Below are 17989 nucleotides of genomic sequence, written 5' to 3'. Positions count from 1 at the left end.
CGTGGCCTTTACGATCACTTTTGCATTCACGATCACTAGACCGTGGGTTCGATACCTTGATTGTGTTTTTGAGCAAAACACTTCGTTTCACGTTGCTCCAGTCCCTTTTTCGACCAGAAGGGAATACAGGCTTGATCGCCTTGCCAATGTGATGGCGTCATTTGAAGGCTAAAACAATGCAAGAACGCATTATGACCAGCCATGTGAAACAACATCTGATAGCCTGGTCGGTCACATGCTAGTAAAATCGTCTCTGTTTATAAGAGTTAGCTGTTCACGAGCTTTCTTCACTCAGGTACTCTAGATCCACAAACCCCACTTCATTTTATCACATTTATTGTGGCACTAATAACAATGCCAGCCCCTCCCCTCCCAGAGCTTCAGGCTTCTGGAACCTTTTGTTTGTTCATGTCTTTTCTACAGCTGTCGATTTGTAACAGTTTAAACAGAACAATAATGACATCAATCTCATCGGTCATGGTAGGCATAACCCTTCTTTCAGATTTAGCAACTATATATACATATAATGTATGTGCGCGGCTAGAAACCTAAATATATATATATATATATATATATATATATATATGTATATATATATATATTGGAAGTGTGAAGATTGTTAAAACCTTTCCCATGAGAAGTCAGTCGCTTAATTTACTCTTTAGAAATTCAGTCTATGCACAGCCGTTAATTTAATTGAAAAGAACTTAATCAAATAGAATAACATTCCACTTTAATTTTAGATACTTCAGTAAATTTTTACGTGCTTTTCTTTATTTGCGTTTATACGCACACAAAGACGACCATACGTATATATTTAAATTTTTTATATTTGTAGATATATACACACCAACACACACATATAGATGCATATATGAATATATATATATACGTATTTATTCATACACATTATGCATTAACACACGCCTATGCATATATGCCTGTATATATTATACTTATTAATGTATATATATATATATATATATATATATATATATATATATATATATTGTGTGTGTGTGTGTGTGTGTGTCTTTGTGTAGCATAATACAGATATGAATATTAAAATTTAACAGAATAACAACCCACAGAATTGCAGTAATTCGACAGCACCCTGGTTCAAATATATAACAAATAAAGCGAAAGCTAATTTGATACTGTAGATGTCCCCCTCCCCTCAATGTCGGTATCCCTGTTAATTAAAACTCAACATTTGCCCATAAATTCGTCAAACTCGATAGGTGGTAAATAAAACCGATTATACATACGTGCATGACCTCGCTTTTCAACAACAGGTCGACTTGAGTAATAATAATATAATAATAATAATAATAATAATAATAATAATAATAATAATAATAATAATAATGTGAAACAGATGGGATGTGGGACGCCTTGACAGGAATGTAAGTGATTTGGTCAGCTTATACGTATTAGACCTCCTGAAATACTGGTACCACAGTATTCTGTCATTTCGATACGATGACATAGTAGTTATTCGCTGTTGCTATAACGATATTTTAGATACTATCCAAAAGAACCTTGCTTTATCATTTAATAATCCAGGCAGATACTAATTATTTAAGACGAAATTTATTTGATCTAAGCAGGTGAAAATAATTCTTTCTATAAGCCCAACAACAAATAAAGAAGCAGCGAAGATTTCGGTGCTATTATAATTCACTTTGTCTTTATTTCTCTGAAAGTTCTTATGTGGAAAAATTCTTTTTGTAAAGATAGTAAAATTGGAACGAACATTTAGACTGTATGGTGGATTATATCACATAATATTACTTTTTCGATTGGTAAATATACGTGTGTTGATGTTCTCCTGTATGTAATATATTCTATCTTTGAAGCCAGATTTTTTAATGCGCATTTGTGATAAGGAGCAGAACGTTTACAAGTTCGTTTGTCGGAGAACAAGCAGCAGGATATGTGCATACTAATTTCATTAAGTTTTTAAAAATAAGTGCAGGTCGTTCGAATTTATATTAATATACTGAAATTTCTCGATATTTTACTACAAGGATGATATTTCACACTGCTGATATCATCATGGTAGAGACTGCAATCTCAGCACCATCGCATTAGCATTTCAAGTATCAGTGTGTTTGTATGTATTTATGTATATGCATACACACACACACACACACACACACACACACATATATATATATACTGTATAAAGATATATATATATATAATATATATATATATATATATAATATATATATATTATATATATATATATATATACTGTATAAAGATATATATATATATAATATATTATATATATATAAATATATATACCACACACGCGCACACACATGAACTTCAAGGTTTATAATGTCTAAGGTACGCCCTATGTTACGATGGTACGCCTACGATTCTATCCGATGCTGGAGGTGGGCAAGGAAAGACACACACACACACATGCGCGCACTCTGACATACATATAGTTAAAATTAACGATTTTATACATAGAAAAACAAACACCATTAACTGAATAAAGGATTCTGCTCAAGCTGTTGAGAGTAATTCTGAAACCCGCAAAATAAATATCTGAATAATTTAAAATGCAAAAATATGTGAACATGCAATTGTTCTGAAGTATAATTCTATTCCGCGAAAGAAATATTTTCATTTGTTTAAAAATAACTTTTACTTGCTGAGTTTGGAAGAATCAAGGCCTATGGTGTCCTTGAGTTTAATGTCATTAATGTTTTTCGCGAACCTTTGCAAAGTCAAACACTTGCAGGAAAGACATAGGTAGGGATGGCAGTAATTTCAGAAAACATACGTTCTGGAAAATAAGGACTGAGCACTTTGATTATTCCGGGGCCTGGGCGCTTGGACTTAATAAGGGTGATGAGAGGAGACGAATGTGTCGGGAGTATCTAAGTTGAGCTGAAATGGGCTCAATAATCCGAGAAGCAGAGGCCATTATACTATGTTAGAAATGGTAGAGAGAGGTATTAGCATGCCTGTGGGTAAGAGGAATGTCTGTGACTTTTGCTAATCAGTTGGATGGATCTTTTCTACTGGGTTGTAAGATAAATTCATTCGCTTTTATTCCATCTGTCTGAAAAAGGTCAAATTTATTAAAATTTTAAAAAGTTACATTTATGTAGCTACACCTCATCATCATTTGACTGTGATAGCTCATTGCCTCAATCATCCTCTAATCCGATTCCAATAGGGCTATTCCAGTCATAGCCCCATAGTTGTGTGATTAGTCGTAACCAGCTATCGGAGTTGATTCCTTGACGGGTTTTGCATCCAAAACGGCAAGAACGATAACAAGTATCACAACGTATCACATCGGATGCTCTAACTGGCTAATAACCGCTCTAATAATCTCATCAACCTACTGTACTTATCTGTTATTTTATCGAACCCGAAAGGCAAAGTCGTCATCGGAAGGATTTCAATTCCTCACGCCAGAAGCCAAAATAAATACCGCAATATATGCCATCAGATTCTGAAATGGATTTACCTATTAACCGTATTAATGATGTGCACTAATCATACTCAAAGATTATTCTCTGATACAATCAAGTTTATTGCTTAAAATTGCAGATATTAATATTTTTGAAGGGTGATGTGCAGACAAAGTCTTGACATCAATTCAAGCCTGGGTTAATAATTATATTTCTTTATCCCGAGAACAATAAAATCGGGTGCTTGCCTTGTCGTAGATCCTTAATTCCTTGATGAAGTCGTGGGTCGGCTGTCGTGATATACGGTGTGTCTAGAGCATTTTTAGACTTGGCAATGCACTTATTTTCTTGGGCTGACAACAGCTGATTTCTTCTTCTTCTTCTTCTTCTTCTTCTTCTTCTTCTTCTTCTTCTTCTTCTTCTTCTTCTTTTCTCTTCTTCTTCTTCTTCTTCTTCAAGAAAGAAAGAAAGGAGAGAGAGAGAGAGAGAGAGAGAGAGAGAGAAGAATTGATCCAGAAGAGAGCAGTTACTTTATTTAGCGATCTCAGGGCTGGGAAAGAAAAACAACTTTGTCCTCGCAGTATGTGAATTAATAAGACAAATAGCCACGAGAATTATCGCCAAGAAATCTACTGTCGAGCTATCCTACTTCGCTAACCCTCGGTGCTTATAAACAAATATGTACCATTATTATAGTCGATTCGTTACATTAGACCATCTCTCCAAAATATCTAATCTTATGTGGTATTTATTGACGTTTTCTTGAGTTATGTTATGAGTTAAAATTCAGCCGGTTCAAGCAGTGGCCGATTTTTGCGTTTTGCCTTTAATTATACACAAAATTTTGATAAAACAAATGTCAGTCAGGTAGTGTATCATTTTAATCAACTCTCTTCTCATTCTCTTGTGCCAATGTTAAAAACCATAATACATATCTATATATACATGTAAACCCCACATTCATACGCCCATTTATACATCAATGTATACAAAAAGATATATATGCAGCTAAAGTTTATTGCTTGTTACAATCAAAATTTTATTGTTCATTATTTCTAATAATCTTATAACTTTTACACTAAGAGAAATTTGCTTAAATACTCGTAAATATATATGAAATATTACAATACTTTTAGCTTCAAATATGCGATATAAAGTTTTACCTCAATAAAATATTATATAAATTGATGCAGTAATAGAAGATTAATCTTCTTGCCCGTTAACCTACATAAGCAATTTAGGCAGTCATTAAACAACTATAAAACAATTTTTAATACTACCAGTTTATGTATTACAGGTGGAGAATTTATTCCATTATATGTATATGTATATGAATATGTATATGTATTATATTATATATATATATATATATATATATATGTATGTATATGTATGTATGGTATGTATGTATGTGTATGTATGTGTATGTATGTATATATATGTATATGTATATACATGTATATATATATATTAATATGTATTATATGTATATATATATAATATGTATATATATGTATATATATATTAATATGTATATATATATATGTGTTATATATATATATATATGTATATATATATATGTAGGTATATGTATATATTATACGTATGTATATGAATATATATATATATATAAATTATATAATATATATAATATATATAATATATATGTATATATATATATGTATATATATATATATGTATGTATATGTATATGTATATGATATATATATATATGTATGTATATATATATATATTTAGGTATATATGTATGTATTGATATATGTATAAACACATACATACATATATATATATATATATACACATATGTATGTATATATATATAAATGTATATTGTTTATTATATATATTATATAATACATATGTTCTTTACAATACATACTGCACTTACGCATGTATGTGTATATATTATGATGCTGAATGATCGATAAATACACACACACATACTGTATAGCTTATACATTTTGTCAGTCTGTATTTTATAAAGTTTTCAACAATCAATACACACATACTTCCTGTCAAAAGTTTTCGAAATAACAACCAAATAATCCTGAAATCATATCCTAGTCTTACAACATGACGGACACATTAGATTATATAGCCCGTGATTTAAAATAGAAATAAAATAGAAAGCAGACTGAAGGTCACGTTTGGAATGCTTTTATGCATAATTCTGTTTCATTAAGGCTGATTGGAAGCTATAAATACTTTAGAGAAAACATTATGGAACTGTTAATAGTTGTAGAAAATTGACCCAGACGGCATGCTCAGTGAGTTCCAACTTGAGGGAGGTAGATTCGTTGAATTTCTAAAATAGTGACCCAGTTTTCATAAACCACATATATTGCTCAAACACACGGTAATGGTTTACTTTAAAGCAACAAATCTTAAAAGATTCTTATATCTACCACACAGTTATCTCCATAATTACATTATCGTTACAAAATCATAAACATAAGAATTTTTATTGACAATCTCCCCAACCACCAAAAAAAACAAAACAAAAAAAAAAACAACTTATTTTTAATTTTGGCAGAATCAGACCAAATGTCTTGCAATATTTATTTCAGCATTTAGGGTTTCAAATTTAAATAGAATTTGAGCTGAAAGAGCTGCGAAAACTAGACATAACATCTATAAAAGAGAGATAAGTTATAAATCCACATTATTCTGTGCATTTAATACGAAATTGGAAGGAACTCGAGTAGCTTACGTAGAGGTTTTATCAATGGGTCCTACCACTAACAGGGCCATATTGAACGGGGAATGTTTATTAGGATGATTCCGCAAATCGTAGACTTTCTTCGTAGTCTAGAAGACCTCACTGCAATTTGGAGGCGAGAAAACGTGCAAGTTATCTGGTTCAGAGAAGTTTCGTTTGACTCCACAACGGTTGTCTTGCAGGTTTCATTTGCTGGCCTCGTGCCCCCCCCCCGACTCATGCACCCTCTATATTCTTGTCTTTCCATCTCTCATTACTCTTGGTACATCCAGCCCACAAGGCTACGCACTAACCATTATGCCTAGTTTCTTCTACCCAGTACATCGGCCCTATGGGATCTTCTTCTTGCACATGTCCTTTCGACAGGTGTTGATCTGCAATAGGCTAAACAAAACGTTAATGGCATCAAGTCATAGTTAATGGTCTTCTGCTAGACTCACAAGAAAAAAAAAAAATATATCATGTACATTGTTTTGTCTTATGTACATTCTTAAGTGTTATCATGTACATTGTTTTGTCTTGGTATAAAAGACGGGCTACAGCAAATATTCTGCTTAATACCAGAGATTTGCTTGTCAGTTGTTTGACCGTAACCAGTTGAGCATGTCCCTTAGAAGCTGACGATATGTGTATCTCTGATCACGAGCAGAAGTAGTGGGGGAGCATCATAGCCATGTGTTGAGAGGGTTTCTTTGGGGTTTGGATATTTCACCTCTGGAATCATGGGTGGTTCGTTCAACATCCTTAAACAACCCTTATTCAGAGACCTTTTGAGCAGGATCGGTTACTCGACCAGAAGAAAATTCTAACTGGGCCCCACCTGCAAGGTCATTTGCTGTTTTTTCTTGATATGAGATCACCATGTCGCGGACATATGGTTGTGATGCATGTGCCTAGTGTACCCTTATTAGATGGGTAGTCATGATGAGTATACTGGGCTTCGTATACTTTACCCCATTGTCACTTTGATGGCATGCACTGCTCTCTCACTTAATATAATAATAATAATAATAATAATAATAATAATAATAATAATAATAAAACAAAAACAACAACAACCCCCAAACCTCAAAAAACCTAAAAAACAGACAAATTGCATGATGGGTAAGCTTCACAATTGGTGAACGTAGACGACTCAAATGAGTGTCATTGTCAGTATTCTTTGTAGTATTTGCTGCAACGGAGCAGCTGTTGGTGAACAACATGTGAGATTTAAGATTCTGGGGTCCAGTGGCTTGAGGGACGTGGAGTGCTGTTCCAGAGCGGATGATTTTCGCCATCAGCTTAGCACTCATGGATGGTTCAGAGAGGAAACACATCTGCTTGGACGAAAAAAAAAACCAAAAAAAAAAATAAGAAACCCAGAAAGTAAAGGAAAACAAATTTAGCGGATTTCCGTCCTATTGACTGACTCGAAGTACGAAAATGTTCGGAGCTGGGTAAGGTGGGGGGGGGGGAATGTTGGACATTAAGTTCAATGTGTGATGTATGTTGGAGTGTGGTAGGTTCGGCTTTGGTTGAGGTACAGTAAATAGTGCGGCGCATTTAGTCCGGCATTTTACCGTTTCTGTCTTCAATCGTTTGAAGTAATAATTATATTAACATTCTGTATTACAGCTCCATTTAACTTTACTATGTCAAGATACCTAGCAACGTGTTTATATATTACTTTCTAGAGTTGCATTGAGTTACCTCCCTCTCTCCTCTTCCTCTCTCTCCATCCCTCTGTGTGCGTGTGTGCCTTTTCTTTACATAAATTTCTTTTATCACGTCTCACCACAATTCTCTCGTGGGTCAAAAGAGTGCGTAGAGGTTGCATGAACATCGGAATGTGAAATAGATTAATTACAAGAAATGCCTGGCAAAATCATGTTCTCCTTCGAAATAGCGGTGTTTATTATATTCAACCCCCTTCCTTCAGTGAAATGTTACCGTATCTTTCTTCTTTCAGTATTTATGAAGGATAATAAAACTATTATAACACTCACCTCCCTCCTTGTCCCTTATCATCAACCTGTTAATGACGAATGCAGTAAACTTCCGGTCCACCTCAACTGTGACTTCCAAGACGCCATAGTTCTGTACTCAATGAACGACAAATTGGAAAATGAATGAATAAATAAATAAAAAAAACTAAAAAAACAATCGTGTCACATGTCTGTAATGTCAATCTGACACCAGCAACTTAATTATCTGCTGCGCACCGATGCATAAAATAAAATAAAGTAAAATAGAAAAGAACAATATATATATGTATATATATGTATATGTATATATGTATATATATATATATATATAATATATATATATAATATATATATATATATATGTATATATATACATATGTGTATGCATGTATATATATATATATATATATGTATGCCTGTATGTGTATATGTATATATATATATATATATATATATTATATATATATATACATACACATATATATGCATGTATGTATACATACCCTTCTTAACACTACCCTGCCATTTTGTTTTCCTGTTATTTTAGTTCTTGCCTTGTCAAGTTATATCTTCCTAATTCAAACCCATATTTTTTCTTTGGAATTTCTGTATCTCATTTGATTATTTCTTGGTTAGTTTGATTAAAACACTGTGAATATTTTTTTCGAAGATTTCATTTCTTTTGTTCATCATTTGGATATTTCGAATTTCTTCTTGTTACATACTGTGTTTTTTTTTTTAAATATAATTATAATTTTGAAACAAACGTTCAGAAAAAGAAAAAAAAACAACAATCAACACCTTAGCGTATTGGCACATCAAATAAAATACAGACAATATTACTTTTATGCACACAGTTGCACATGCGTATCTGCATAGTTGTGCTCTCTCTCTCTCTCTCTCTCTCTCTCTCTCTCTTTAATGAGCGCACATATACACACACAGCGCTCACAAACGTTAGATATGCACACACAGTACGCACAAACGTACACACAGAGAGACAATAGACAGATAGGACACACCCACATACACATACACACGTCAAAATTTACGTTTTGGTTGTGTTCTCTCATTTGTTTCACTCATTGAACTCTGCCTACGATGGAACGCCGCCTTAGTCGAGCAATAAATAGATCCCACTACTTATTAGAAATACTACTACCGGGGACATTAACGAACAAACACCGGTTGTCAAGTAGTAGAGAGGCAAACACACATACACACACACACTCACACGCACGCACACATACAATGTATATGGTAGTCTTTACCAAAATCACTCGCAAGTTATTGGTTGATTTGGGAGTCTAGCTATAGAAGAGGACACTTGCTCGAGGTGTTTTGTCGGAGGACACTTGCCCGAGGACTGAAACCCAAAACTACGTGGTTAGAAAGTGAACTTCTAAACCATATGTATATATGTATTGCGTTATGCGCGCGTGCGCGCGTGTGTGTATGTGTGTGTGCATAGGATTCATATTACTACACTTCTAGTTGTTATCTGAGACTGGCCTACTTAATAATCAGGAAAAGTATATCTCCGTGACACTCTTTCTAAAGATGACTAGTTCGGTATTAATTCTGTTACTACGGCTTCTTTGTGATCGTTCAACTTGCGAGAATTATCAGACAAATTTTCCTCAAAACCCTTTACTGTCTGTCATTCAAAAGAAAGAACACACCAGATAACACGGTCCTTGTTACCGCTTGATGTGAATGCGAAAGATCACCGATGGAATACCGTTTGATCATAATCTATTTATTCAGAACTCGAGGTTAAACATAATAATAATAGTCAGTCAATGACCAAATGAAGATTACATTAAGTTTTTCTTCGTTTATTACGCTTGTTATATCATTTCAAAATAATGGATGAATTTTAATTCTAATTTTGAAGGTCCATGTGTAGCTGGTGTAGTTGGTGTCAAGATGCCGAGATATTGTTTGATCGGAGACACTGTGAATACAGCGTCCAGGATGGAATCTACTGGAGAAGGTAAGACTAACAGTTATAGTTATTTACAGAAAATTGGGCAGGAATAAGCCATCTTAATGAGGCATTGTCCATAATACACATACAATAGGGTCTCACTGATATGGCCCAGTGATACGGTACAGTGGTGGTGCCTTCAAATATACTAAGCTTGAGGTTGATTAGATGGACCGTAAAACATGAAAAAAGTGATCATGGAAAAGGAAAAAATAGTGAACAAGGAAAATGGAAATCCGTTATATATGTAACTCGTTGTTGAAGAAAGGGTGAGATCTGTTAAGCATGATTGAATGTGTAGAGAATAAGATGTGGATCATTTAATAATAACTAGTATATTGTGACAACTTTTCCAGTGTGTTTCAACAGAAATAGACTAAGAAAAGGGAGAACTTGGAAGTAGTGTTTTTAAGAGGCGAATATCTGTGGATGTAAGACGACCATTAGTTGGAAAGTTATTGCATGGCCAATTTGAGCGATAAGCACCGGAGTTAAAAGCAAAAATGTCTTGGGATTGGCTTTCCATAAGAGAAAGGGAGAGAGAGCGAAAGACTGGTGCTGCTGCTGATATCAGCCCAATATGAAGTTTTGGATGCTAAATCGGTGACCAGAGTTATATATAATCTTACTGAAAGCAAGACGTATTGATTTTGTGAAATCATTGCAGAAAGCTAACGCAAAAGGAGTTTACAAGAAGACATGACAACATCTGTCTGTAACTCCAGTAGTCACTAACATTAAAAATATAGAATCAAATATCTGATAAGTGATATCAACATATTCCGGAAGTGTCTCTGGTGACAGAAATAAACCTAAGATATTTTGGTTCTTCACTATTTAAGATGAACGCAGATTTGAACATTGCAGGCCTGATATTGTAGTCCTCAAAAGAATCAGGCACGAATGCATTCCAGGAGAGCAATATTGATATCACTGAAATTGGGAATGTATCTTGAACGAACAAATCTCGAAACACGAGTTGCTTCCATCAAGAAACTGTATTGTGGTCACTGCAAATATTTTCAGCGAACTCATGCTAATATCCTTGTTGAGATTCGACAGTCAGTAGAAGATCCGGTTGTCATGTACTGCGCAAACCATTTGTAATAATAATAATAATAATAATAATAATAACGATTGCATCTCGACTTCAATCAGAGACAGAAGGCTTCATTATAGCAGCTCAGGATCAGTGTCTTCCCACAAGAAACTACCTAAGAAGCATTCTAAAAATGATACTGATCTTGCCTGCCGTTTCTGTGGTGCAGTCAGAGAAATAATTGACTACCTCATCTCTGAATGTTTTATGTTAGCGTCAAATGAATACATTAATCGCCACGATAGTCGCGGCCAGTATGTCCACTGGATTATATACCATGAGTCTGGATTCCAATATGAGAAGAACTGGTGGTTACATAAGCTTGCCAACTTAGTAGAAAGTAAAGATATCACCATTCTTTGAGACTTTTGTTATCAAAATGATCGATTGGCTCTACAGGTCATTAGACCAGATATTGTGGCAAAAATTCACGTTGACATCTCTTCTTATAGATATGCCATTCCCAGTTAACTGCAATACTTTGTGAAAACATTCGAAAAGTTAAATAGATATAAGGACCTTGAAACAGGAGTCTTAAAAAAGTACCATCTAAGAACAACAACAGTGATCATCGGAGCTTTGAGGTCAATTTTAAATGGTGCTCTTAAATACTATGACTAAGTACCAGGAAACCCAAGGTGTTAGCGCTACAAAAATATTGTTTTCATGGGTACTGCTCATATCCTAAGAAAAACGCTGAGAACTTGAAACTACTTGATTCTCTGAAAACTCTTTCAAAACTGAAGTACTACAAATTTAACAGAGTTTTAGTTCTCAGATTCCGGTCTATTTCCCCGTTCAATATCTCATGTTAATCATAAATAAAGACCATAGTAAAACGTCCAACTTGGTGTTACTTGAGGTCTCTGGGCGAGACGTTGAACAGCTCGTATAAAACAAAGCAACAAGTAAACAACAACAATAATCCTAATCCTGTCTACTATAGGCACAAGGCCTAAAATTTGAGGAAGGGGTATGTATAGTCGATCACATCGACCCCAGACTGGTACTTAATTTATCGACCACGAAAAACGAAAGGATGAAAAACAAAGTCGACCTCAGCGGAATGACGACGACAACAACAACCACCATATTATTATTATTATTATTATTATTATTATTATTATTATTATTATTATTATTATTATTATTATTATTATTAATAATAATAATATAATAATAATAATAATAATGGTAATATTTTTCCCTTCCAGCTTTAAAGATCCATTGTTCAGCAATGACGAAGCAACTATTGGACGAAATTGGTGGATTTTTTATCGAACTTAGAGGAGATATAGACGTTAAGGTAAGTTGGTTCTCCATGATATTAATACTAGTCCACTCACCGGAACGTGGAATCGATTCAATATTTATAGTATTAGTTATACTAACGAGAAAATGGAAAAAAATAGTATATTCAACAATCAGTTGTAATAAATACCAGGCTTGCTCCGCTCTCTTTAACATGACCGATATATTTTTACACAAAGTATGCTGGGACATATACTCTAAAATAAATATATTTATAAATTTGCATCATACCTACAAATCTTTTAAGCTCATGTGTATTCATCGCTGAGAAAATGGTTGTTAACATCCTTTTGCATACGTAGTAAGTTATATTATTATTATTATGCAATATGGAATTCTTGAGCACTTGCTATATTGTAAAAAGAAGTAAATATGCAGAGGCGTTATATATCAGCTAACAAAGTTGACGACATTAAGACCTATGAGTCAAAAAGAATACTGGTGGTACTTAAATCATCAAAACAGCCATTACGTTTCAACACAATCGGTTATATATTGTTGTGTGGGACCATAAAAATATATGCTGTGTTATGGAAATCAGCTATCCTCTGGATACCAAGGTGGTCAAGAGAAAGAGAACATTTATAGACCATTGATAAGAAGATTGCAGATCCAGTACCCAAACCAGTTTCATATCTATAATTATTTGAGCAACATGATATACATACTAACACGCAAAGTATGGCTGAACTTGGAATGTTGGGTGGGGAATGTAACTCATTAATTCATACGCTGCAAATGATCGCGATATCTGGGACAGTAAAAATCTGTAAGACCTTAAGATTTAAAGGGTGAGGAACAAAACAAGTTGCTGTCTGCCACAACCTTGCTACCAAGCAGGTGGCCAATAGAAAAAGAAAATATACATATATGTATTTATGTACATACACATATACATGTATCTACATACACGTATATCTATACATACATACATACATATATACATACATACATACATATACGCATATATGTATAAATTGGAGGACTGTCACAGCATATATGAAGCACTGTTGTTTAATCACGGGGGTTATTTTCACAACAGCGCTAAACATATGTTTTATAAACATGACTATAATATTGTTTGCATCCCATAGTTTGTTTAGCCTCATAGATGGCGTGTCACTGTTCCAGTTAATTAATGCATACGACCAACTTTACATCGCTATGTAAATAAGGTCGGCGTAACCTGATGACGTTTATATTATTCCTATTCATATACAAGTGATCACCTTTGTCTCAGTGATCTGGGAACAATTGTCGAATCCACAAAAGCCGAAGCTAGTTGATTGGTTAATTCGAGCTTTTTTCACCATCCAAGCGGAGAAGGAAACGTAATGTCGATACAAACTTGGCATCAAGTTGTTGTAAGCGTTACCATCAGAACAGAGAACCGGCTCAGATACTGCAAAGTATCTCATAATAACATGCACACACACACACACACACACACACACACACACACACACACACACACAACACACACACACACACACACACACACACACACACACACACACACACACGCACGCGCGCGCACACACACACACACAAACACACACACACGCACACACACACACACATGCATGCATATAAGATGATAACGTTTGTAGTAGCATACAGAATAGTATATTAGCAATAACAATAAGGTTAGTCAGAAGAGATGACGGAGGTTTTCTTAATACAGTTACAGAAAGCCTTCGAAGTTGCCAAGGAAATGGAATGGAATGAAATAAAATAAAGTAAAATAAACTAGAATATCTACATTGCTACATTTGAGAGTTGTATGCCAATAGGGGATGCTTGTACCTCTACTATATATATGTGTGTGTGTGTGTGTGTGTGTGTGTGTGTGTGTGTGTGTGTGTACGTGCGTGCGTGCGCACGGGTATTTGTGTGATGTGGATATGTGCGTGTACGTGAAATTCATTTAGACTGATCAAGTCACAAGAAAAAAATTATAACTACTCATTAAAATTTTTGTCAAATTAATGGGTTTATGGCATTTAATCCGATTTTGTTAACCAAGCGTGTGGTTTCATTTGATTTTATGATGTGTTATGCATATTTACTTCGTCCCGTCTTTCACAAAAATCCTGAAGTTTGTTTCTATATGTTGTATATTACTCTGTAAATAGATGTGTCTGGCGACCATTGCCATTAATCTAACGGACGCCATTACCACGATTCGTAATTGAAACCGAGATATACATAAATGCATACATACATATGTAAGTAAATATATGTGTGTGTGTGCGTGCATAAAGTGGAGCAATATTATATGAGAATCGCCTAATTGACTATGAGATTTTTGCTCCAAATTTCTGTTCCTGTAGTGAGCATTCTAACCTTGTTTAAAATGTAATTTGCTTAAATGCAACATATAAAAATAGTTTTACACTGTGTAGCGATATTTGCCTGGTTTAGTAGTGTTGTTGAACAATATCTAAACTATGTTTCTTGTCTTTGCCTGCCTCTTGATGAAGCCCTACGTTCACTGACAAGGTGTTTAAAATTTGGAAATTAGAATCTTTTTTTGAGATTCAGCAGATAAGAACGTTGTTCCTTGAATAAAACGCGTTAATCTACGGATGGTAACTTATCCAGTACAAGAAGTTGAACTCATCAATACGAATCAATATGATTGAGCGGTGCTGGCTACTATACTTACAACAGGTGATCATTGGTGATTATAAAATAATAGTTTTGTGACTGACACGCGGTCGATAGCAGTTAGAAGTTAAATCTGCTCTCGACGAGACACAAAAATACAAATAAATAAATAAATAAATACATAATTATATGCAGGATGATGGAGTCTTATATACACTGTATAGGTACAGTATAGTCGAATGGTTAAGAAGTTTGCATCGGAAACACGAGGCCAAGGTTTCGATTAGGACTAATATAATTTCATAGACATGTGTTTATTTCTAGATACATATGAGTGGTATCTTGAGTGAAAGGCAATTTTTATACAGCCTCAGGTGGGTCTGTACTTTTAAAGTATAATCGGCTTAATAGAAAATGTGAAATCCAGCCGAATGGACTCGTCCTGTAATTTAACGGTATAGCCTTCTCAGACTATCATACCACACACACACACACACACACACATATATCTAATGAAAATATAAATATTATTTTTGTCTACTCTTAGCACAAGGCTCGAAATTTTTGTGGAGGGGGGCCAGTCGATTAGTTCGACTCCAGTACGCAACTGGTCCTTAATTTATCGACCCCGAAAGGCAAAGTCGACCTCAGCGGAATTTGAACTCAGAGCAAAAAGACAGACGAAATACAGCTAAGCATTTCGCCCGGCGTGCTAAATATAAATATTATTAAAATAATATTAATAATATTAATATCCAGCAAGAATACAGCACCATATAGGTAGAATTATAAATGTATATTAATGTTATTTTAATGACATTTATATTTTCAGTTCTATGTTTAAGAGATGAGGAATTATGTACATTATTTACATTATTTACATTCGACGGATATTTGTCCTCATATTGTTTGTTGTTAACACAACGTTTTGACTGTTATACCCTCAAGCCTTCTTCATGTGTCTTGAGGAAATTTTGAACCTGGGTTCTCCTTCCTAAGGTATTTTTCGATGTTGTTGTTGTTGTTGTTGTTATTATTATTATTATTATTATTATTATTATTGTCCAGGTCACTGCTTGGAATAGAACTCGGATTCTTGGGGTTAGTAGCCCGAGCTCTTAACCACTACGCCATATGCCCGTGGGCATATGGCGTGGTGGAACAATATTAATAATAATAATAATAATAATAATAATAATAACAACAACAACATCGAAAAATACCTTAGGAATGAGAACCCAGGTTCAAAATTTCCCCAAGACACCTGAAGAAGGCTGGAGGGTATATCAGCCGAAACGTTGTGTTAACATCAAACAAGATGAGGACAAATATCCGTCGAATGTAAATAATGTAAATAATTAATATTTTCATTCGCCACCTTTTGGTCGAAGAAATCGACTCCAGGACTTATTCTTTGTAAGCCTAATACTTATTCTATCGGAATCCTTTGCCTAACCGCTATGTTTTATTATATATACTTATATATATATATATATATAATATATATATATATATATATATGTGTGTGTGTGTGTGTATGTGTGTGTGTGTGTGTGTGTGTGTGTGTGTGTGTGTGTACGTGTGTGTAAATGTGTTCACACACACACATTTTTGTATATACTTATATAATCTATTTGTATGAATATGTGTGTATACGTACACACACACACATACACATAAATACGTATCCATTTATAAATTCATATGTGTAATTCATGTAAATTATATATTTATACACCCACTTACATACCCATATAACGACATATATACATGTATGTACGTATATAACTAGCTTGTTTGCAAGAAATTCAATGTTGTGAGTAAATAAAGATTTCTTATAGTGGCGCCAAAACCAAAGATTTTTGACGGAAGGTTATGCTAAATGCAATCGACTTTAGTACATAGCCACTTGAAAGATGAAAGACAAATTTGACCCTAACGGGATTTGAACCTTAAAATGTAACGGAAAGGAATGAAATCCCGAAAAGCATTATCAGAGAGATTCTGTATCGTTTCTGCCAATCCTTCCCCGCCCTTTGAATAAATATTTAATAAAGTTGAAACCTTCTGTATATGCCACAGTTTTTTTATTATTTCTCTCTTCCTTTCTCTCTCTTTAATGTATATATGTATATACATACATACGTATGTATGTATGTATGTATGTATGTATGTATGTGTGTATATATAATATATATGTATATATGTATATATGTATATATATATATATTATATATATATATATATATATATATATATATACATATATATATATGTGTGTGTGTGTGTGTGTGTACGTATATATATATGTATATATGTATATATATATGTATATATGTATATATGTATATACATATATATATATACATATATACATATATACTTATATATATATATATGTATGTATATATACGTATTTATATATGCATCTGCATAAGTATGTATATCAGAAGAACGTGTATATATATATGTATGTATGTATGTATGCATGCATAAATCTATGTATATAAGTATATATATATGTGTGTTGTAGAAGTGGAATCAAGTTATCCGACTACACTCCTTTCCAATATGTGTGTGTGTGTGTGCGCGTAACTTTTGTTAGAGTTGATAAGTGATAAATATCAACGAACATTTACCGATGACAGGAATCAATATTAGTTAGTTTAATTTATCTAAGTGCTGACTAGGAATTGAAGTTTCGCCTCCCAAGGCTTATTCAAACAGCCTGGCTATTTGAACTAGCTTCAATGTGCAACTTAAATTCACAGTTAACTCTCACTCTCTCTCCTCTCTCTCTCTCTGTATATATATATATATATATAAAAG

The 17989-nt window shown here is 33.8% G+C and overlaps 1 protein-coding gene across 1 annotated transcript in view; it reads left to right on the top strand.

The window, feature by feature from the left end:
• Positions 1 to 17989, top strand: part of LOC115214401 (atrial natriuretic peptide receptor 1-like) — a 300999-nt gene that overhangs the window by 209180 nt on the left and 73830 nt on the right. The window contains exons 21-22 of the mRNA XM_029783597.2: positions 10048 to 10146; positions 12454 to 12545. Coding sequence (XP_029639457.2) covers positions 10048 to 10146; positions 12454 to 12545 — 191 coding nt within the window. The remainder of the gene's footprint in view (positions 1 to 10047; positions 10147 to 12453; positions 12546 to 17989) is intronic.

Source organism: Octopus sinensis, linkage group LG7 (genome assembly GCF_006345805.1).
Source record: "Octopus sinensis linkage group LG7, ASM634580v1, whole genome shotgun sequence".
Classification (NCBI taxonomy): domain Eukaryota; kingdom Metazoa; phylum Mollusca; class Cephalopoda; order Octopoda; family Octopodidae; genus Octopus; species Octopus sinensis.
This window is presented reverse-complemented; position numbering and strand designations above follow the sequence as displayed.